The 22,927-nt window shown below is 44.6% G+C and overlaps 2 protein-coding genes across 2 annotated transcripts in view; both read left to right on the top strand.

Annotated features, from left to right (window-relative positions):
* Window positions 1–8,278: 8,278 nt before the first annotated feature.
* On the top strand, window positions 8,279–14,131 carry vax1 (ventral anterior homeobox 1; the record flags this gene model as incomplete). Its single annotated transcript, XM_080016265.1, has 3 exons — window positions 8,279–8,492; window positions 10,373–10,560; window positions 13,598–14,131. 3 exons carry the CDS (start codon window positions 8,279–8,281, stop codon window positions 14,129–14,131), a joined length of 936 nt encoding a protein of 311 aa, XP_079872391.1.
* A 7,790-nt stretch (window positions 14,132–21,921) lies between these two features.
* The window catches only part of atp6v1ba (ATPase, H+ transporting, lysosomal, V1 subunit B, member a), a 34,578-nt gene continuing 33,572 nt past the window's right edge, over window positions 21,922–22,927 (top strand). The window contains exon 1 of the mRNA XM_080016879.1: window positions 21,922–22,125. Coding sequence (XP_079873005.1) covers window positions 22,014–22,125 — 112 coding nt within the window. The 5' untranslated portion in view covers window positions 21,922–22,013. The remainder of the gene's footprint in view (window positions 22,126–22,927) is intronic.

Below are 22,927 nucleotides of genomic sequence, written 5' to 3'. Positions count from 1 at the left end.
TAACAGAGTGCATCATTTCACCTTAGTGTGCTTCACCTTACAATGCAGAATTCGTTATCTTAACTCAAATTCCTCAAATATCTTGCTCCCAATTCCTAAACCACATTTACATGACGGCAACTGACAACTCTCCTGTTATCCCCCGTATTTGTTTTGGAATTTGCAGTCGTGAATATGTAAATTGTGGTGTGGAATGATCACACGTTGGCGCACAGTCAAATTATGAATACGGGTCAAAAGTTGGGCAATAATGACTACTTAGACCTTCCAAGCACTTTGATCATTCAGTTCCCCAAGCCATTCCTTTTTATACCGAAGGTTAACAAAGCTCCAAGGTCATCTTTTATGTTAAGGGGGTGAGGAGAGAGAGAGAGGGAGAGAGAGGGAGAGAGAGAGAGAGAGAGTGAGAGAGAGAGAGAGAGAGAGAGCGAGAGAGCGCAGTTTTCATTGACAGACACTGTAACTGCCTGAATCATTTTCCTTGTTTATGGAATATTAGAGTTGCCGGTGGCATTAACCCCACTTTCAAGTCAGTGATGCGCCGATGAAAAATTGAATTAGCAGTTTTAATAGCTTTTATTTGTCCTATCTGCCATTAAAATTGATAACAGGTTATTGTCTGACTCTTTTCAGCGTCTCTTTTCAGAACAAATCCTTGCCTCCGAGGGTGCAGATCCTTTTCACCGAGGTGTCACCGCGGGGTTAACACGCAGTAAGCCATTAATATTGAGTATTCCGGTTATATTCAGTTATATTCACTTACACCGGTGCATCAGTGTACAATATTGTGTGAAGTAACCATACAGTGGCTGTACCGGTGAACTGACAAGAAAAAAATATGAGTGTTATGATTTACACCTTCTACTTTCCAGCCATGACACCGCTGTGAAAAGGGTCCATTAGTTGTTTGGCTCCATACCTATGGAGGGACAGAGGGACCGTTTTTCAAAGATGTACTGTAGCTGTTCATCTGTTTCTTGATGGCCGATGTTTATTCTGCTTCACTCACGGTAAAGAAGTACTTCTGTGTGGCAGTGTTGATTAAATAAAGGGTCAATATGTTCCAGCTGTTCCAACGTTAACATCATGTTAATACCCACATATCTCCATACTCACTTTATTCACATGCACTTTACTGCACATATCTGTACATACAAATAGTATACATGACTCTATTCCCTTCTATTTTGTACCCCCCGCTTTGTATTATTATTTTTGAGTCTTATTTAATTGTAATTTTATTTTATTTATATTATTCTATTCACTAGCTGCATTACGTTTTCGGAATCAGTTAGTTTCAGTTATTTGCTAGGTAGGAATTAGGTTCGCTATTATATTCGGTTTAGTAACCATTGTGCATAATCTCCAGGTGCGTTGCAAACACATTTCACTGCATGAAACTGTATGAAAGTATGTATATGTACGTGACGAATGAACACCTTGAATTTCTTGAAAATCTTTCCCTATGGGATTCGGCCGCCAATAGTCTTTTCTGGAGCAGAGGACTATCTAGGTGTGAACACACGTCTTCATCTTCCTGTCGGTCAGTGGACCTCAACCTGGCGTCGGGTGACTCCCAGGGGGTCCCCGGCAAAATAATTAACAGTTGGAGAATGTACAGTACTGACTGTTACTATCTCCCTATATTATAGTATGGATAGGTATGGAAGTTTGAACTAAATCGTATCTAACAATAAAAGCATTTTCAGATCGGCGTCCCAGAGACGAAATCGTATCAAATGGGGGTCCGTGGCTTAATGTGTAATACTGTAAATTTTGGGGTTAGGCAACATATTGTAATATCAATATTGTGATATCGTCTCAGATGAATGCTTCCACCTGCTTGGTCATAACATCCGCATTACTAATGATTGTTTCTCGTGTGTAAATATCTTATCAAAGCACCGATAGTCAATCCCCAAAATGCCGTCAGATGAACAATATTGATACGATTATTTGTCCAAAATATTTTGATATTTGATTTTGTCAATATCGCCCAGCCCTAATACTGCATAACTACATATCTTTTCCACTAAACCCATTCATATACGTGAATCTGCGTTAATATTTTTGGTTTGCTCAGCTGTTTTGTTGCCACATATACATTTTAAGCATAGCTTGTTTTTGCTATTTTTCTATTTTTACCTCGCCTAGCTCAGACGCAGCCCTTCGATCTCCAGTGTTAAAATATGTCTTCGTTATTCACCGTTCGTGTCTTCCTGCCGTTGCCCTGCCGCCGCTACAAACCTCGCCGCGTGTCGCGTTTCATTGGCTTCCACGTTGTCTCCGCAAGCCTCCCAATAATATCAGCGGGGGGGAAAAAACCAAAACAAACACGCCATTTTAAAGTAAGTGGTTATATCACTTGACAAGTGGAATTCAACGAGGCTCAGAACAGCCCGCAGTCGTCAAAGTGTTATCACCACAATGACGGCGTAGGGAGAGAATTTTCGCAGAGGAGGATCTCCTCCTTAAGGACGTAAGAAAAAAAAAAAAGTAATCCGTCTAATGTGTCACTTAATGGTGACAACAAATATTTACACACGCGCCGTATATATTTGCGCTAATGCACAAACGGTGCGTTGGAGGATACCGACCTCATATTTGTGACGGGCCAGATTTAAAGCTGAAATAAAGCTTCTGCGGGAATTGATTTTCTCCCCTCGACATTCTTGGGGGCTAGTTTTTCGATGGCGCTCTTTTGTCCTGTGGATCACACTATACTGTAGTAACTGTCACAGGTGTAAATTGAGCAGTTCTTTTGTGTCTCTGCAACAGTTACCGCCCCACACACACACACACACACACACAGACACACACACACACACACACACACACACATACACAGTCTGCAGTGTGTAACCAAAGTAAACTGTTGAGCAGGGAACAACGAATAGCACCAATAATGCTTTGAAAAGAAGAAAAAACCTTTCAACATGCAATTTTGCCGGACCCGCAAATGGATTTTCCCTCTTTGCGTCTTTTTTTTTTTTTTCTTCTTCTTCTTTTTTAGGGGACACGGGGGGTAAACGATTTCAGAGTGTTTGGGAAAACACAGTAGAAGACGTAACCGCGGCCGCGCTTCCAGGCTAACCTCATCCTAACCGTATTATGGGACACAGAATTACAGCGGCGGGAATAAGTATTTGCAGCGCCTTGCGGAGGAGCGATGAGTCGACGGTGAAGTCTCCCCACCTCTCACTCTTCCTCTTTCATCTTTTTACATTTTTTATACAAACCTTTATAAGTCCCACAACGGGGAAATTTGCAATTCCTCATCGTTTACCCATGGTAGTAACTGACGTATCTAGGAGCAGTGGGCTGCCATGTAGCGGCGCCCGGGGGAGCAGTTAGGGGGTTAAGTGTCTTGCTCAAGGACACATCAGCACACTACCGGGGGGAGCCGGGGATCGACCCAGCAACCTTCCACTAATTAGACGACCCGCTCCACCTCCTGAGCCACCGCCCCCTACTATCTTTACCTTCTATAGCTTCTCTTTTTTTTTCTTTTCCGCCACAAGTTCGACAAACAAACTTCTCAGCATATCAGGACCTCACGGTAAAGCTCCCGGAGCGCGCCATATGATTCGGGGGGGGGGGGAGGACGGCGGCGGTCGCTTATCTCAAAGGTGATTGTTTGTTATTTATCATAAAGGGTCCCTCCCGAGCGCGTTTTTCAACTCGCCGCGAACCCGGAGGGCCAGACCAGGCGCGCCGGCGTTCCCCTTGATTCCTATGTGCGGCGTGGAGCCTGTGACCGTGAATGAGGGCGATAGAAATTAACCGGACTGGACTTTGCCAGCCTCTCCTCCTCCAGCCTCGACGCTCCACCTTGCAATGGCGTACGCTCCTCCGGCAGGTCCGTCAGCGTACGGTTAAAATAACAGGAATCCAACAATGGCGCGTAGTTATTTGGCTTTCATAGCCTGTTGAGCCCACGTTAGTTGTGGTTTAGGGATCCCGGTGGCGCCCGGCGGTAGGGCACGAAGGCCAATGTTGCGCAGAACACCAAACACATTGGCATCCCACCTGGCCCCCCGTGACCACAACAACCCATTTCCATTTGGAAAATGAGCGGAAATAGGACATAAAATACTGACACCCGTTCCAGGTCTATGAGCGTGATTGTTGGTTTGATTTGATTTCCTGAGAACAGTGGTGTGTAATACACATTGATTTCAAACCAGGTATTAAACGCGTTCATAGAGGACAACTCCAATTTCCTGTGTTGATGGATAGAAGCGTAATGAAATCTCCTCTGGGCAAGTTCCAGTAGAGAATGGCACATTGTTCATTTCGCCAAATGTTATTTCGGAACCCTGCCCTGTTCAACTTGGATAATTGTAAAGTGCTGTGATTGCGTGTGTGTGTGCGTTCGTGTGTGTGCGTTCGTGTGTGTGTGTGCGTGTGTGTCTATGAGAGAGTGTGTGTGTGTGTGTATCTATGGCAGTGATGACATTCTGGACATAAAAAAAATAATGTCCATAACTCAGACATATTAACAAAAACACACCATCTGAAGGTGTGTGTGTTGGAGTAGTACTAGTGTTGGAGTAGTACTCCAACACACACAGTAATAGTAATAGTAATAGTGCTTCCAGCGATGCCCTGTTCGTCAAACATACTTTTTATTAACACAACAAAAGATGTACAACGTCGTGCTTGACCGCACATTTGTGTTTTTTTCTTCTTCTTCTTGTCTGTCAGAAGCTCACAGTGGGGCGAAGTGAACAACAGTACTCAATATATATATCGAATAATAGAATATTATTGGATGCAGCAGTGCATGAGGTGATATTTCTGCTCATGAAATTGAATTAGAACAATGCCTGAAATGTGAAGGATCGCTAAACAATGCTGATCACCATTCAGAATCCTCTCCCCAATCTACCCGATCTCCATCTCTCCATCTTTTTGACAGTACCGACGAGTTATCCGGCACTACTCCATGCTACGGCTAAACCCTTGGGCCAAGGACGGCGGAGAGTCCCTGTGCGAGTAAACGAGCGGCTGCCGAAGAGTCAAACATCCGATCAGCCAAAATAAGATTGATCACAAGTGTCAACGAGTACAACGCGGTAAAGACAGAGAGGGTGTTGTGTGGTAGAGTAGTGTCCTTGCTTAGCGGCCCTGCGCTTCTTTTGGTGCTTCTCAGCCGCCGTAGGTAGATTTAACGCTATCTCCCGGAAGAAAGCGCGGGGAGAACATTTTCGGTGTTATAACACCAAAACAGATAACGTCCTTTTTTTTCTTCTTCTTCTTCTTCTTCTTCTTCTTCTTCTTCTTCTTCTTCTTCTTCTTCTTCTTCTTCTTTCGGCTGCTACCGTGAGGGGTCGCCACAGCGGATCATCCGCCTCCAACACCTTCTGTTCTGAGCATCTTCCTCCCTTACGCCGTCCAGACAGCAGCAGCCCTGAGGGAACAGACACCGCGGAGATCGTTCAGCGGCCAAATTAATGCAAAGGGCTTCAGCTTCATATTTACTCTCTTCTGCCACTGGTTGCGTTGGGCCTTAAGCAGCGGAAAAGTGTGACTGAGTTCATTGGTTGTTTGTGGTCTCAGATGTGTGTGTGTGTGTGTGTGTGTGTGTGTGTGTGTGCGTACGTGCGTGGGTGTGCAATTGTGTGCAATTGTGCGCGTGTCTGTGTGTGCGTGTGTGTGTGTACACTAGTGTAGCACTTATTGTAAGTTGACAAAGGCGTCCGCTAAATGACGTAATGTTTTCTCCTTCACGTTATGAATGGTTCTCCCATTTTGTTCCGTCAACGCCGCTTTTCCCGAACACATTCACCGGAACGTCTGTTCCACCAGCGATTATGACGCATTATCAAACGTCTTCCTCATTTTTTTTGTGGCCAATAAATTAACAAGGCGACGCACATTCCTTCTGAAAGTAAACGCTATTGAATTTTTTTTCCAGCTTTCCAGAAAGGAACACCGCCTTTTTTTTTTCTTTTTTGACCCTCCTCCCGTCATTGTGTGGATCCGAGAGGGTAAAGATGCCGCATCCTTAAATCTATTTCCCAGGCCGGGGGGCTCCACAACACAGCTTGAGAAGCTCAGCTCGTCTTTAGTGGCTCCCTTTTTTCAAGCTCCCCTCCCCTCCCTTTTTTTTTTTTTTTTTTTACCTTTCCCCAACAATGGCCTCCTTCCTCCGGCTCCCGAGCAGCAGCCCCCCGGTTGAATAAAGTTAGTCCAACATGCGGCCCTTAAAGCCACCCCGAGATTGCTGCCGGGCGAGCCACACTCACGGGATTGTTTGTTAATAGTCCAATTAGATAATTGCCATCTTTCACTCCCTTTCCCCTCTGTTTCCCATAAAGGCGTGAATGGCACTCGGGGAGGGGGGCCGGCCCTGAAGAGGGCTTCTGGCCGGCTAAGGTGACGAGAAGGGCCAGAGAATGTCCCCCCGTACGCGGCCGCCGGGCTTGAATTGAATCATTGTAGCCTAATCAATGGTCTTATTGGATTACTGGCCACTGCTGTGTTCAGAGATATTGTTGCACTGACAATGAAAATAGCTAAGTGTTGGGTGGGTTCGGCGGTTGGGTGGAGAGGAAAGCGGGCGGAGGAAAGTGGGGGCCATTGCAGCAGGGTGGGTGTGTGTGTGTGTGTGCGTGCGTGCGCGCGTGCGCGCGCGTGTGTGTGTGTGTGTGTGAGAGAGAGAGGTGAGGGGAGGTGAGCGGAGGTGAGGGGAGGAGGGGAGTCCTTTCGCGCTAATGACAAGTTTTTGTCCGAACTTCACGCGCGTCTCGGATGCTCGGGGTTAAGATTATGAGCCCCGCGGACAGTTGGCGGGGCGCGAACGTGTGAATGGCGAGAGGACATGGCGTTAATGACCGGGGAGCTCGCTGGGAACCTGCAAACTCGACACAGCCTGAAAACTCTTTAACCGCGGTTCCTGCCCGGCGAGCTGTTCTTTTTCTTTTTTTTCTCCTTCTTCTTCCTCTTCTTCTTTTTTTTTTTTCTGGCATTGTCGAAACTGTCAAGGGCCGTCAACGCCTTTTTTTTTCCTTTTTTTTTTTTTTTACCAATTTTTTGATCTAAGTGGATTTAATTTCTGTCCTCTCCCTGCCTATCTCGTCGGCTGTCTTTTATCTCTCTCTCTCTCTCTCTCTCGCTCTCTCTCTCTCTCTCTCTCTCGCTCTCTCTCTCTCTCTCTCGCACGCCTACAATAGCGTTGTGGCGAGCTCTGTGTGGTGCAGAAAGCCTTTTATTGGCAAGGGACCCAAAACGGTGAACGTGATCAAAGTTGAGCGCGGCGATCGGGCGTCCAGGTGCAGTGTGGGAAGTCGGCGGCGGCGGCGGCGGCGGCGGCGGCGTGGCAGCGGAGGCGGTGGTGGGAGGGCTCCGAGTGGACTTAAAAAAAACAACAACAAAAAACAAAAACATGTCCGTCTACGTTCCACGCATGGAAGAATGAGCCCGGGGAGCCCAGGAACTTTCTTTTTTTTTTTTTCTCCCTCCCTCCTCTGATGTGGAAGGGCTGCTGCACCCCTGTGATTGTGTTGTGCTCGTGCAGGGGGCTCGGGGAGGCTCGGCCGCGAGACGAGACCAATCATTCGTCTTGATTCCTTGGACTGGGAGCAGCCGGCGTGCCGAAAGGGGGGACCGGATGCCCAGAGCTCTCCATTAAGACTTGATCTGCCGCCCCCCCCCCCCCCCCCCCCCCCCCCCCCCCATCCACCCCCACCCCCCCACCCCCCAAAACAATTTGGTGTATTCACGAGGCTACGCCGACGCCGGAGGAAGCGAAATGACCGTAATCAATTGAGGCGGCCGGTGCGCTGTCCATGGCACTGATTATTTGGAGATCCTCGATCAGACTGATGTCCGTGGTAACGGGGCGTGGGGGGCATTAAGGTGCCGTCGACTTTCCACAAGTCCCCGATCATTGGGCGAAAGGGGGTTCGGGTCGGCGATAACAGAGGCTTCTCGCCGGGGCGAGGGAACATTAGCTAGCTGACTCTAAGGTGCCGCTTGTGAAACTCATCCTGCGCGGACGGATCCTGTGCACGGAATTCGTAGATTTTTTTTTTTTTTTTTTTTTTTTTTTAATTCTGCAACACCACCCCTCCACCCCCTCCCCCCCAACCCCCCCCGCACTCCACCCCTCTCTCTCTCTCTCCCTCTCTCTCTCTCTCTCTCTCTCTCTCGCGCTCTCTTCTCCTTCATTCTCTGGTTTTGCCGAACAAGAAGGAGAAAAAAAAAAAAAAAAAAAAAAAAAAAGGGACAGAGGGAAGGAAGAGCAGAAGGTCCGGGGAAGTAAAGCGGGAGTATGGAGGTCAGGTACGGCCAGGAGACGGAGGCTATGGTGCTGAAGAATGGACTAAAGGAGGGGAAGGAGGGCAAGGACTCCCCAGGCAGCCTGTCCAAGAGCTTCCTCAAGGAGCAGCAGGAGGCGTTCTCGCCGTCTGGGACGGCGGAAAACTTTGAGAAGAGCAGAGGGAACGCGGGGGACCCGGACTACTGCCGGCGGATACTCGTTCGAGGTGAGGGGTTTTTGGGTTTTTTTTTTTATCGTCGCCGATAACGTCGGGCGGGCGCAGCATTTGTTTTTGAAAGTGTAAAGCAGGTTTTTTTAAATTTTTTTGTGAAATGGAGGATTATACAGATTGAAAACCGGGAACTCAAGGAAGGATGGTGTAATTGAAGCACATGAAGCAATTTCTTTTAGTATACAGAGTGTTTTCAAAGTCACTATGTTTTTATTGGAATAATTTTGAGTAGCTGTTTATGATAAAAGTTCGATTTTAGGGAAACAAGTTATATTAAAATGTAAGTTATAATTAATTTAGTATCATTTTAAATTTACCTCCTTGTTTGAAACCCATAGTCACACTTACAACCTCACCAGTAATTTTTTGAGGTGCAAATTATAATAACATAAAAAAAAAACAATTTATTGAAATGATGGCAGTGTTTCATTATGCCTTTATTAATTTTATTATCTTGAAACGTGGTTGGTAGATTGTAGATATTCCGTTTTTGCAAAGTTATCATTAATTTAAACAATTCATTGTTGACATTTTCTCATAATTTAAAGGAACGCTTATCTTCTCATCTATACATTTTAGATTTTTGCTAAACAGCAAAATCTTTGAATTTTGTTGAAAAAAAATCGAAGAAAAAGTGATGAACTGTAATGTGATTCAAAATAGGAATTGGATATAAAAATAGGTTTCAGTTATGGTTTTATTTTATTTATTATTTATGTGGTATTTTTGTTGGCAGGCCTACAGTTTGCAGTCGATGAATTTCTTTGATGCACTGTTGGCCAAACAGTTTAGGTTGTTTGGAAACAAACCTAAGTATACAGTAAATTAGGGATTAGTCCCTCCAGTCGTAATGTAACTGAACATCACACTTATTGTTTTTGAATACATTTAAATTCTACATTTTTCCATAGCAGTCAAACCTCAGGAAAATATTATTTTAATATGTTATTATTTTCTTTTTTGTTTTCTCCTTTCTATTATTTAAATACCAGCACAACTCAAAGAATTGTTGCTGTATTTAGAAAATACATTTTCCGAGTGCTTCATTGTTCTTTTTAAAAATACAGAATTTGATGAGAATATATTTTGCTTATTTAAAATACATTTTATAACTTTCGTCGCATAAGAATTGATGTATTATCGGTGTTATCGGTGGATATTTATCAATTTAGAAATAGATAACATGCTATTCATTTATTTTGAATTGCACCTCCAGCTTTAATTTAAAAAGGAATGTTGACATTTTTTTCTATTACTTACTTACTTACTCAATTACTAATATATATATATATATATATATTGTTTATTATAATGAATTACATTAAATGATTGTTATTAAAAAAAAAAAGCAAAAATGCCCATGTGGTATTTATACAAATCTCTAATGTGATATAATAATCATAAATTAGCTTTTTTATTTTATAAATCAAAATCATATGCCTTTTGTCAAATTTGACATAAATACAATCCAGGTTAAATTACATTTTGATGTAATTTATGTGTATTTATAGTTCATATAGTGAATGTGGAAGTGTTTGAGAAATTTGATTCAATATATTGACGTAAAATACAATATCATTGACGTCTAAAAATAATAATTGGAATTACAATAATAATACAATCATCATCTAAATGATGTAATGATTATATCATTGATTATAATGATTTAACTTAGGTGTGGTTATCCTAAAATTTGTGTAAATGATAACAGAACAGACAATATAAGTCCAGATAACACTTTATTAAATAGCATTAGTCGTGACATATTAATATTTTCACCTCATCATTAAAATACACGCACCTTATTTTCCTCAAAAAAACTGGACCCGAACCAGGCTTCTTCATTGTATTAAATTAAATTGCCTTTTTCGCAGATGCCAAAGGCTCTATCCGAGAGATCATCCTACCCAAAGGCTTGGACTTGGACCGGCCAAAGAGAACCAGAACCTCCTTCACGGCGGAGCAGCTCTACCGGCTGGAGATGGAGTTCCAGAGGTGCCAGTATGTCGTTGGGAGGGAACGCACGGAGCTCGCCCGCCAGCTCAATCTGTCCGAAACTCAGGTATGACCAGCGCAATATCTCTAACGGAATATACCAAAAAAGGTGCTTTGTGTCATTTATAAAGCATATGCAATGCTTCTGCTGCGATGGCTCAGGGTGGTTGGAAAACGATTGTCCTGGTTTGTTGTTGACTCTCTGGATGTTCAACGGGAGAAAGGGAGGACCGAAATAGTTTTAAAATACAAAAATAATTAAGGCGCATTCTGAGTTTGTATTCCAACAGATTGGACCGTATTCTGGATCCACCATTCACATTCTGAAGCTTCTGAGGGTTTTGCATTTGTTACGCACTGTTTTAAATTAAATATTACGTAGCTCTGTAGTTTAACTCGATCCAGCCATGTTTATTGAAATAGAATGCTTTGGAATTATGTATGATGTATATAGTAATAATTGTATATATATATATATATATATATATATATATATATATATATATATATATATATATATATATATATATAAATGCAGCTACCTGTAACCTTTTTGACTGTATTTAAGAAGATAACTGTATGGGAAAAAAATTGGATTTGTGTAAAAAAACACAGACAAAAATGTTCATTTATTATTCAATATAGGTCATGACTTTGTACCTACGAAAGCTTTGGAATGGCTGCGTGGATGGCATTTTCGTGAAAAAAGCAAAAGCGTACACTGTCTTCTGTTGTAGGGCGATATTTATTCATTTGGCGCAAAAAGGAAGGAAAAAAAAAAATCTGTGAAAAAAAGGCGCTAAACCTTCCCCCCTGGTGTGGCATCGCGGGGTCAGTGAAATGTCGCGCTGCGGCGGTGAACTGTGTTTGCACCCTGTGCCTGCTCGTACCCCTACACCGGATATAAAAAAAGAAAAAAAAAGAAAAAAATCCGCAACCGCAAACTGACCTGCGTAATTTGGATTTACAAATAAAGAAAATCGTCAGAGTCCTCCATCCGTTGGACGAAATTATTTCAGCACGAACTCGTATTATTTACGTATTTGATCTGTTCAAGGCTCTGTCTGCCTCATTTGCTTTGTGTACATGTTTGCAGCTCACGCCGGGAATGACACCAAACGATCTTGACTCTGAGCCGTTGGGCGGAGGGTCTTTTCTGGCTCGGATTAAAGGTGCTTTGTTCTGAGCGGAAGAACACGTTCTCCATAATACGCAACACCTTCCGTTTTTTTTTTGTTTCTTTGCACCTCAAAATCGCCAAACCAGCAAACGGTCGCCCGAGCCCCCATTTTCCTTCTTCTTCTCCGATCGTATCCTGCATAAATTCAAACCGCTCCTGTTACACTGTTATACCCATTTTACGTTGTTTTTTTTTTTTTTTTTTTTTTATGTATGGATGTCTCTTTTATTACTTCCTTATTACTACCTTCTTTATTACTACCATCCCCACGCCTGCATTTTACCGCAGATTTCAAAAACAAGCAGATTTATTCACAGGACGGAGTATTCAGCTAGAAATGCAGATAACGCCTTTTTACCACCTATTGAGGCCAGACAACGGTGTTTGGATTTTCTTGTAATGTCTGTTCACGCAATTCCCTGATGAAGTGCCCCTTAATGACAGCATCATGAAATTAACATTTAGTTCCCAGGCACTCGTGGAGGGGTTTTTTTTTTTTTTTTTTTTTTTTTTAAAGAATGACAGCCATTTGCTGAAGTGTGCACATCTTATCATCTTTGTCCGAGCCGCTGGATACCAGAGTTTCTTTTCTCTTTTTTTATTTTCTTTTTTCTCTTTTCGTAACCTCTAAAAATGGACCAGGTATAAATGCTTTCTTTACGGAGGTTTATGTAGATATATATTGGGAACATAACATGTTGGAAATACTTGTTTTGTCATCGCTCTGTGGGGAATTTAAAGCGGCTTTTGCGGTGAAGGGAAAGGAAAAAGAAATATATTCAAATGTGATTGGACGAGATGCGGGCGTCGCATTTGAGGCGAGTTGCTGATTGGTGCACGCGTTTAAATTATAGGTCCTGATGAAGCCAATCAGGTTTGATTGCAGGAGACTGACAGGGAAAATGTACATCGAGCAAAATTGTACCTCTATTTACATGTCCGCGAAATTGTGTCAATAATCAAAGCTGAATTATGGTAATTAAAAAAAAAAAATTTTGAAATCATATATTTTGAGAAAATCTGAATGTCTCCAGTGAATGGAGGGAGGTGATGATGTTGGTGCCACAGGCGCAGCGTGAAGAATAGCCACTCGTCTCCCGTCAATATAGTGAATATAATGTTGATGCAACACCACGTCAACATTATATTCACTATGTTCCCTCCATTGAATTGAAGTCCTGAGAGAGAACTCCGAGGTTGGTAATCTATGGAATGCAAAGCGGCTCTGATTAAATTAGTTGATCAAATCTTGCCCTATTCAAGCGGCACAGTAGGTCTGCTTCCCCGCGATTGGACGGAGGCGTCGCATCTCGTTCCGACCAAAGAGTCTGCGCTCATTACCTGGGCGGCGTGTGTTTGTGTGCTTAGGTATGTTAGTAAATATTCGAAATGGCTGGGTGTTGATTTCGATTTTCAATCAAAGGTGGTGAAACCGAAAAAATAATGACTCATTTAGACTTCATGCTACCACATTTTATCCACAGTTCCAATTCTGGGATTGATAAAGCGTCTCATCTTATATATGGTAAAATATATCTTCTATTAATTGCAACTAGTGGCCGGTCAATCCGCTGCTAGTTGCTAGTTGTTCTAATAGTTTACATCATGTTATAAATATGATGACATCATACTTGATGAGGAATTATAAGGATTATGGTCTCAGAAAAATACTCTATTTTAATAAGTACTAAATTACGGTGACATGGTGAGTTAAAAATTGTTCTTTCCAACCCTGGTGCAGCATCAATATGAACCTGTTGCAGTTATATATACAATATATATAGACTATTTTTGATCGCTGTCATGCTGTATGTAAAATTACTCTATGAACAATTTGTTCGTTTTGATTTGACGTTTGGTTTGAAGTTACTTTTTTCATTATTAAGAGGTGGTTTTTTTTTCTCTCTCTCATCTCCTTCCCAAGGTAAAAGTTTGGTTTCAGAACCGGCGAACGAAGCAGAAGAAGGACCAAGGCAAAGACTCTGAGTTGCGCTCGGTGGTGTCGGAGACGGCGGCCACGTGCAGCGTGCTGCGGCTGCTGGAACAGGGCCGGCTGCTGACCCCACCGGGGCTGCCGGGGCTGCTGCCCCACTGCGGCTCTGCCATGTGCGCACCTTCCGCCATGGCCATCGCCGCTAACGCCAGCGGCGGTAGCGGCGGCGGTGGCGGTGGCAGCGGCGGCGGCGGCGGGGGAACAGGCAAGGCCGGCTGCAGCCCCCCACTGCCCGTGGTGTCCAGCTCGGGGACTCAGGTGCCGCACGGCCTCTTCAGCTTCCCCATGCCATCGCTGCTGGGCGGGGTGTCCTCCCGCATCTCTTCCGCCCCGCTCTCCATGGCCGGCTCCCTGGCTGGAAACCTCCAAGAACTGTCCGCCCGGTATCTCAGCTCCTCTGCCTTTGAGCCGTACTCGCGAACCAACGGGAAAGATGGATCGATGGACAAGAAAGTTATGGAATGATGCTTTATTTTGACTAAAAATGGATGTTGTCACTAGCGATATAACGATATGAAATTTGACAGTATTTCACAGTACGGTACGATATCTACCAAAATTCGGTATTTCACGGTATAGATTTTCCCCCTTCATTCACGCTCACCTTATGTCGCCGCTGCGCGGTAGCAGACGGCCAAATGTTGTAATAACGCATCCGTAGAGCTGCTCTGCCAGCGATTCACCACACAGCGACACTGCTTTACGCCAATATTTTACGACGCGGCGCTCGTGCGCACACAGGAGCAAGTGTACGGCGGAACGCTGCGCTTGGGGGAAATCCCTCATCGGAGGGATTATTACGACATTACGTTGCCGCCGTCTGCTACAGCGCGGCGGCAACGTGAGGTGAGGGTGAATCCAAATTGACATCTTCAGTTTTGCAACAGAAATGCATACCCTGGGCACGGTGTTACAGGGAAAGGGTTACGGTTCAGAACGGTGGTCGCTCGATACCGCGGTATATACACCTAAAACGGTATACTGTCACATCCCTGCAGTAGTTGTCACCCGGCACCCACCCCCACCCCCCTTGCCTGGCTCTCCGGAAAAAAATGCTTTTGGTTGTTTTCTTGGCTGTCATTGTTTTCCCTTTCAGCCTGTTGTGTCCCGTTTCTTTTTGTATAGCGGTTGTAATGGAGTCACATCTGGCACATCGCACAACAATGACAACAAAGAGCAGGGGCCCCCGGGGGCCGCTCGGACGACCCGCACATCGTCACGTCTTCATCGCGGAGGTGAACCACAAATGAAGCAGGGTCGTTGAGTGTTATTTTTTACGACGATAATTGTCAATCTATAATTCAAAAAGCAATCAAGGACACGCCGTGGACCGGCCATCGATACAAAGTGTATAGCAATTAGCGAAGGAGCGACAGGTTATTTAAAATAAACGCTCTCCCTTTTGAATTGGTGTTTTATTAGTTGGGTAGATTTATGTCACTGCGGTCGTCGCGGAGAGAAGACGGACGGTGTAATCCGGCGGCAGAGCACGGCTTGAGCACTTCTTTAGACGGACAGACGGACGGACGGGTAGTCTCCATCGAGCAGAAGGGAAGACATGCCTTGAATTTATTTGTTCCAGGAACACGGGGCCCGACCTGGACCTTTTCCCCCAGACCCTCCGACCCTCGGCGCCAAATTGTCAGAGCCACAGTCGTTCCAACTGTTCCGTGTTTGTTGTTTTGCCTTAATGACGGGTTTGTGGTGACCCCTCATCCCCCCCCCCACACACACACACAGGATTTCCAACACGATCGAAAAACTTGTTTCGCATTCATGTCTTTAAAAAAACGCAGTAACTTTTTCCGTCTGTGATTTTTGATACCAGAGTGAGTTATTTGTGATTATTTTTGCGTGTACAATTTTTAATTCCTTACAGGTTGGGAGGGCGGGGTCGGAGGGCTTAAGAGAAGCGTTTTTCGGCGTCGGGGAGGGGTGCGGGGTGGGTGGTGGGGGGGGGGGGGGCGCCGGTTGTGATTGAGATTTTGAGAAAAGTCTTTAAGACGTCATGTGTTTTTGGGTTTTTGTTTTTTTCTCCGTGGACGATATTGTTGAAATCAGTGGTGGGGGATTTAGAGGGGCAAATGCATGAAGAGGCTCAAATGGAATTATTGTAGAATATAATAGCTTAAAATGAGAAATGTACCTTCAAATTTTTTTATTTTATTGTAAATTATTCATTTCTGTAAGAAAAATTGATTATTAGTATATCTGGTGAATCATGATTGAACGAATGTATTGGAAGGGCAACAAATGAATCAGAGCTCTTTGGTGCTGTTGTTGTGAAATATATTGAAATTTGTGAAACGTGCGGTACAAATGTGCATATATATTATGTATATGGCTGCAGTCAAAGCCACGTGTGTTTTTTTTCTTTTATTATTTACATGTTGCTACAATGTTCAATCAAGTTATGATAAATTTAATTACTGTTATACCTCCTTTACACAACGGCTTGAAGTGTATTTTGTGAAAATGATTACCCTCGCAATGGAATTAGGGTAATTTGGTTTCCACCTAAATAACTTTAAAGATATACTTTTGAGTACTGTAAATAACTCATTGTGCTTTGTTGGCCGAAAAACACAAATATTAGAACGGAGAGAGAAAAAAACATTATCGTGTGAAAATGTAATTATTGTGTATAACCATATATTTCTAATGTATTTTCTATTTGAATCATAGAGGGACAAAACGGACGCTCAGACGTTGGTCAGTGTCTTCGTCAAAGGTCTTAATTTACAAAAAATCCGGGATTATCAACACACAGAGGAGACTCTTAAAAATTCTAAACTCACAAATCGCAATTTTAGCATTTGAAACATAATGTGGGAATTGATAGGTGAGGATAATGATCATTTCGTTAAAGATAATAACCCGACGCCGTGCGCCAAGTTGTATTATCATGCTGCCGCTAATAACGTTCATTGGTAAAAGACAAAAAAAAAAAAAAAAAAAAAAAAAAGTGTTTAAGTGTTGCTAAATGGTTTTGGCACATGCTGCTGTTTCAAGGACACACGTCCTTGAAACAGGAGCTGGGGAGAGAGGAGAACGCGAGTTTAGAAACGGACATGGTTTGCTTTGGCTCGAATCAAACGAGGCCCTGTGGATAATAAGCTGACGTAGCGGGAATTATGTGTCGCGCCAGGAAAAACCAATGACATCACAAAGGGGTCGATTTGTGAAACGTCCCCGTTGGGGGACGTCACCCACTTCACCCACGTTTACCACTTCACACACGGCCTAATCCGGCGCAAACAAACAAACACGGGGGCACGTTGTTGTTATAGTTCCTCTTTATTGACCGCCAGGTTTCTCCTCCTTTCTGCTCCTCCTCCTTCAGTGTGAACAACCGGCGGAAAACAGGGAAGAATAGCCCACGCGGTTGAACCGTCCGGTGAACAGAGCCGGGGGGCCCATTCTGTCCATTTCACGCCGTGAAATAAAAAAACCCGCTGCTTCCGTCTGTGTCTCGGGGAATTTCCCCTGAAAAATAAAAATTATATATGTATATATACATATATATATATATAAATCTGCAAAACAAAACAAACAAAACAAAAAAACGGCCACATTAATTCCCGTTCTTCACCCCCCCAACCCCCAACCCCCAACCCCCTACCTACTGCCCCACCACCACCTCCACACCACCACCACCACCCACCTATTCTCTACCCTTCATGCTAAGTCCAATTAGAAAGAAGGTTGGGGAGGGTTTTTTTGTAAGTGGGAGGTTGGGTGAGTGTGTGTGTGTGTGTGTGTGTGTGTGTGTGTGTGTGTGTGTGTGTGTGTGTGTGTGTGTGTGTGTGTGTGTGTGTGTGTGTGTGTGTGTGTGTGTGTGTGTGTGCGTGTGTGTGCGTGTGTGTGCAAAGCTGCCACGGCTCCAGACCACCAACACGTACCCGCCCCCCACCCCTCTCACCCTCCGTCACATGGTTCTGCCATTAAGCCCGGGCCTTCATCCTGTGGATATATTATTATTATTTAAGTCTTTTTTTTTTGTCTTTTATTTGAGGTGGTGTTCTTTCTTTTTTTCTTTCGGACGGCGTAGTCTGGATGTGGATGTGGCTGAATTAGCGGATTAGTGCGCCAAGCGGGTCTTTTGTGTGGAAAAACCTGAACCAGTCGGCGGAATTCTCCTCCTCAGTTCCCGCCTGTCGGCATGCCGTCACTGCGAAATACCTAATCCAATTACACAAGTTATGGGTTGCAAAAAGCCTACAAAAGCAAGTTCTGCACCTATTTATTAAAAATGTACTTAAGACAAAGTAGTTCGATTCAAGGGATCTTTTTTTTAAATAAGTATAAACATGAACTCAATGTGCACCCATTGAGTTCTCACTGGAGAACTCCGCTACATAATAAAATACTCTCCAGACCGCTGACCAAATTTTCGACATTCAACGAGAGGGAGCGGAAAAAAAAAAAATCGATGGAGAAGCGGAATTTTGAAACAAACAAACGGTTCGAAATTGAACATCCTTCAACCGGGAGCTGCAAAAGGGATCCCGGAAGCTCGGAAAATTGGGCTGAACGCCTTGTTTTAGAAACTTCTCTTCAGTTCAAATTACAATTTAATGTAATTAATCCCGAGACATTGCGCCCCCGCTCCGGTTTGACTTATTTCACTTAAATCGCTTCTTGACTTCATTTTTTTTGGTGAAAACGCTATTGCAGACGAGGTTCACAGTATCCGCTTGTCAGAAATTGCAGAATTAATGCGTATCCCGGACAAACGGGAAATCAATGACCGCCGCCGTTGTCCAGAATATAAAAATTCACATTAAAGCGCTCTCGGCTCCCAATCTCTAAATTCTGCCAAGATGGAACAACCGCAGGCGTCCTGCGTGGACACAACTGTCCCACGTCTCCAAATACGACCCGGGATGTAACGTCCCATCTACCCCGACGCGCGGGATTCCCTCGATGCGCAATCAAAGCGAAACTAAATTTTTTTGTCTGAAGCTGCGCTGGTTTTCAACAGCGCGGCCTGATATCCTCAACCGGGGGAAGCACCGATCACATGAGCGACCCGCGATCAATTCCTCTTTTCTATTGTCGGCTTCCATTCTTTTGGAACATGGAGGTCAAATTCCGAGAATTGTTTGTTTCCAGGATTTATAAAAAATATATATATATGACCCTTTTTTTTTTTTTTTAACTGGGTTGATTCTTGCTTTTCAAGAATATTTTATTTACAAACAATGGAATTTAAGAATATCAATTGAAGATATGTCCACGGGCATGCAGTATTTCTTAAATTCTTGTTATTTTAGGCATTAAACAGCATTATCCCCCATTTTATCCCCCAATCATCCCAGAACGATCATCGGAAATGTAAACTATTCTGTACAGAAATTGCAGATGTATTTTGATTACGACAACATCTCGTAGCAGGAGGCTGCTCTGTGTTCAGCGCTCAATCGCAATTTTCCCCAACGGACCCAAAATCTGGTCGTTTCGTCTCTTCCTCTTATTGCGTTCCCCTCTCTGGGACTTCCACATTCGTCCACTCACGTACAGTGTCAGTCATCCTCAGCATGAGTTTTAGTTTGGTAAAAATAAAAAATAAGACACGACGACGACAAAAAAAAAAAAAAAAAGCCCGACGACTCATCCCTGTCCAATCTGAACTCGGAATGAAAGCGTTTTTTTGTGACACACCCCAAGCTGAGAAGAGTTATTCGGTGTATTTTAGAAGCGCGATGGTCCGCGTGAGAAAAAAAATCACCTTCTTCTAGAAGAATAGCCACGCTTGACCTTTTGGGGGATGTGTTTGAAGTATTTTTTTTGCATAAACCGTGATATTGATACCACTCTTTTTAGGGAGTTGAAAGAAAAGGACAAAAAAAACCCAAAAAAAACCCATGAAGCGTTCAACCTGTTCCGTGCTGGAAAGCAGCTCGCTCACACGTCGTAGACGGCTTGGATTACAGCAGGCGACGACGTATGAATATTACAATTATTATAATCTGCTTCCTGCTGAGGTGTTTTCGGGAAATAATATCCCTTCGAACTTGTGAAAAGCTCGGTGGGGTTGGGGGGGGGGGGGCTGATATTCCTAAAACGAGGGCACTGCTCCCGTAGGCAGGAGCCCTTCACTTGCATTAATTTTCCATTTTTTGCATGCGGCCTGAAACGTTTGGATGAGCTCTCCGGGGGCGGCCGCCGCAGAGCTCGCCACTCTAATCTCTAGTGCGTTCCCTGCCATCACAGAGTCTTGCATGTGTTTCGTGTATGTGCTGTAAGAGTGTGTGTGTGTGTGTGTGTGTCTGTGTGTGCGTGTGTAGGTGTGTGTAGATGTGTGTGTGTGTGTGTGTGTGAGTGTCTGTGTGTGTGTGTGTGTGTGTGTGTCTGTGTGTGTGTGTAAGACGGGATCAGCTTCGGAAAAATGAGAAAGGGGCAAAGAGAGTTTTTAAGGGGAATGTGTGCAATCATGCCATTTCACCTGTCACTCAGCTCTGCACTGACCAGGACACTGGCTGCACAGGTGTGTGTGCAGACGTGTATATGCCTGTGGGTGTACCATAGGTCTGTGCTGTGAGTTATTGTATTTGTATCTGGCAGAGCGTGTGTGTGTGTGTGTGTGTGTGTGTGTGTGTGTGTGTATGTGTGTGTGTGTGTGTGTGTGTGTGTGTGTGTGTGTGTGTGTGTGTAAGTGTGTGTGTGTGTGTGTGTGTGTGTGTGTGTGTGTGTGTGTGTGTGTGTGTGTGTGTGTGTGTGTGTGTGTGCGTGCGTGCGTGCGGGTTGTACCATAGGTCTGTGCTGTGAGTTATTGTATTTGTATCTTGCAGAGTGTGTGTGTGTGTGTGTGTGTGTGCGTGTGTGTGTGTGGGCGGGCGGGCAGGTGGGTGTACCATAGGTCTGTGTTGTGAGTTATTGTATTTGTATCTGGCAGAGTGTGTGTGTGTGTGTGTGTGTGTGTGTGTGTGTGTGTGTAAGTGTGTGTGTGTGTGTGTGTGTGTGTGTGTGTGTGTGTGTGCGTGCGTGCGGGTTGTACCATAGGTCTGTGCTGTGAGTTATTGTATTTGTATCTGGCAGAGTGTGTGTGTGTGTGTGTGTGTGTGTGTGTGTGTGTGTGTGTGTAAGTGTGTGTGTGTGTGTGTGTGTGTGTGTGTGTGTGTGTGTGTGTGTGTGCGTGCGTGCGGGTTGTACCATAGGTCTGTGCTGTGAGTTATTGTATTTGTATCTGGCAGAGTGTGTGTGAGGGGGGGGGGCATACCATAGGTCTGTGCGTTGAGTTATTGTATTTGTATCTGGCAGAGTGTGTGTGTGTGTGTGTGTGTGTGTGTGTGTGTGTACCATAGGTCTGTGCTGTGAGTTATTGTATTTGTATCTGGCAGAGTGTGTGTGAGGGGGGGGGGGCATACCATAGGTCTGTGCGTTGAGTTATTGTATTTGTATCTGGCAGAGTGTGTGTGTGTGTGTGTGTGTGTGTGTGTGTGTGTGTGTGTGTGTGTGTGTGTGTGCGGGTGGGTGTACCATAGGTCTGTGCTGTGAGTTATTGTATTTGTATCTGGCAGAGTGTGTGTGTGTGTGTGTGTGTGTGTGTGTGTGTGTGAAAGAGAGAGAGAGAGAGAGAGAGAGAGAGAGAGCCTGTATCTATGGAAGGGATGGCATTCTGGACATAAAAAAATAACGTCCATAACTCAGACATATTGACAAAAACACACCATCTGAAAGTGTGTGTGTGTGTGTTGGAGTAGAAAATGCTTCCAGCGATGCTCTGTTCGTCAAACACACTTTTTATGAACACAACAAAAGATGAACAACGTCGTTGTGTGAACAACATTCTCACACATCCGCCAACAAACAAGGCCCCGTGTACACAGACGAAACTATACTCAAAATGATCTAGGTGCTTGTTAAATTATATCAGCCCTTAATTCCACTTGTTGACTTTGTTTCAAACGAAACCACACAACTGGTTTTGTTGAGTAATTTTTTTTCCCCCACTCACATTTATTAACAGTTTCGATGGGGGGGAAGAAAAAAAAAACAAAAAAAAACGAAACCAAAAAAAAAACATTTGAGCGAACCCCCATGAGGGGACGACAGAAAGCGAAACTAACCGAAGTCATTCGGACGGGGGGGGGGGGGGGGGAGACAACGACGCACGGACGCCGCGACAGACGTGCGCGCTCACGGGCGGGGCGCCGCCAGCCGCGTGAACGCGCCCCCTTCCTTCCGCCGTCGCCGCTTCCAACATCCGGGTCCCCCTCCGTGTCATATGACCCGCAGCGCGCCGACGGACCGACCGACCGCAGCTCCGACCGCAGCAGCAGCAGCAGCAGCAGCACCACCACCACCAGCCCCCGTCGCTCCGTTAGAACCCGACCGCTGGGCGATGGCAACACTGGTGGCGAACAGGGCGATGGACCACAATGGACTGGCGGCGGCGGCGGCGCGGACGCACACCCAGGCGGTGACGAGGAACTACATCTCACAACCGCGGCTGAGTACGTGACGCTGGGGCTCCGGGAGCTAGCGGCGGCGTAGCTTAGCTTAGCGTAGCGTCCCGCGGCCGGGGCGAACGGCGCTCTACGCTTGTTAGCGTTAGCCTGCTAATCCCTTCGCGTCAAATTGTGTTAGCTGAACGCTAGCGGGGGGGGGGGGGGGGGCGGCTGGCCTTCGGTCGTCCTTTACGTACCGGAGATGATGTAGCCGCGGAGTGATGCTCGTGTTTAGGGAGACGTGTTTATGCAGCATTGTATGTTTTATTAAACATGGTTGTAGACATAATTTGTTCGTTATGGTGGTAACGTTCTATGTTTAGTAGGTGTGGAAACAGATGGGGGGCGGGGGTGAGCGAGTTAGTGAGTGATGAGTCCTCATGTGACTGATCACGTGATCCTGCCACCCCGGGGTTTTTCCTGACTAAAAACCCATACTTTCTGTTCTGAGGGTACGAAATTTAGATTTCTTTCTTTTCATGGGCATATGCCTCAAGTAAGCCATCTGTAAAAAAATATATATATATATATATCAAACCATTTAGATTTAATGATCAGAATCTACATTTTCACGTACAAGGAATTTGTTGGTGCATTGTTTGACACACGTGACGTTACAAAAATGAGCAACCAATCTCAAACAAGTAATCTTAAAGATGATATATACATAATACACACTATATCTATGGACAGAATTAGGGCTGCCCCCTGAAAGTCAACGACTCGAACCGTCAGTTGGAAACCCGTCAGTCGACTGAGATTCTTTCAAGTCGAACGGTCGTTTTGTTTTTTGTCTTTTTTTTTGTCA

Source organism: Zeus faber (genome assembly GCF_960531495.2).
Source record: "Zeus faber genome assembly, chromosome: 16".
Taxonomy (NCBI): Eukaryota; Metazoa; Chordata; class Actinopteri; order Zeiformes; family Zeidae; genus Zeus; species Zeus faber.
The sequence above is the reverse complement of the archived record's forward strand: the minus strand, read 5'-3'. Positions and strand labels throughout refer to the sequence as shown.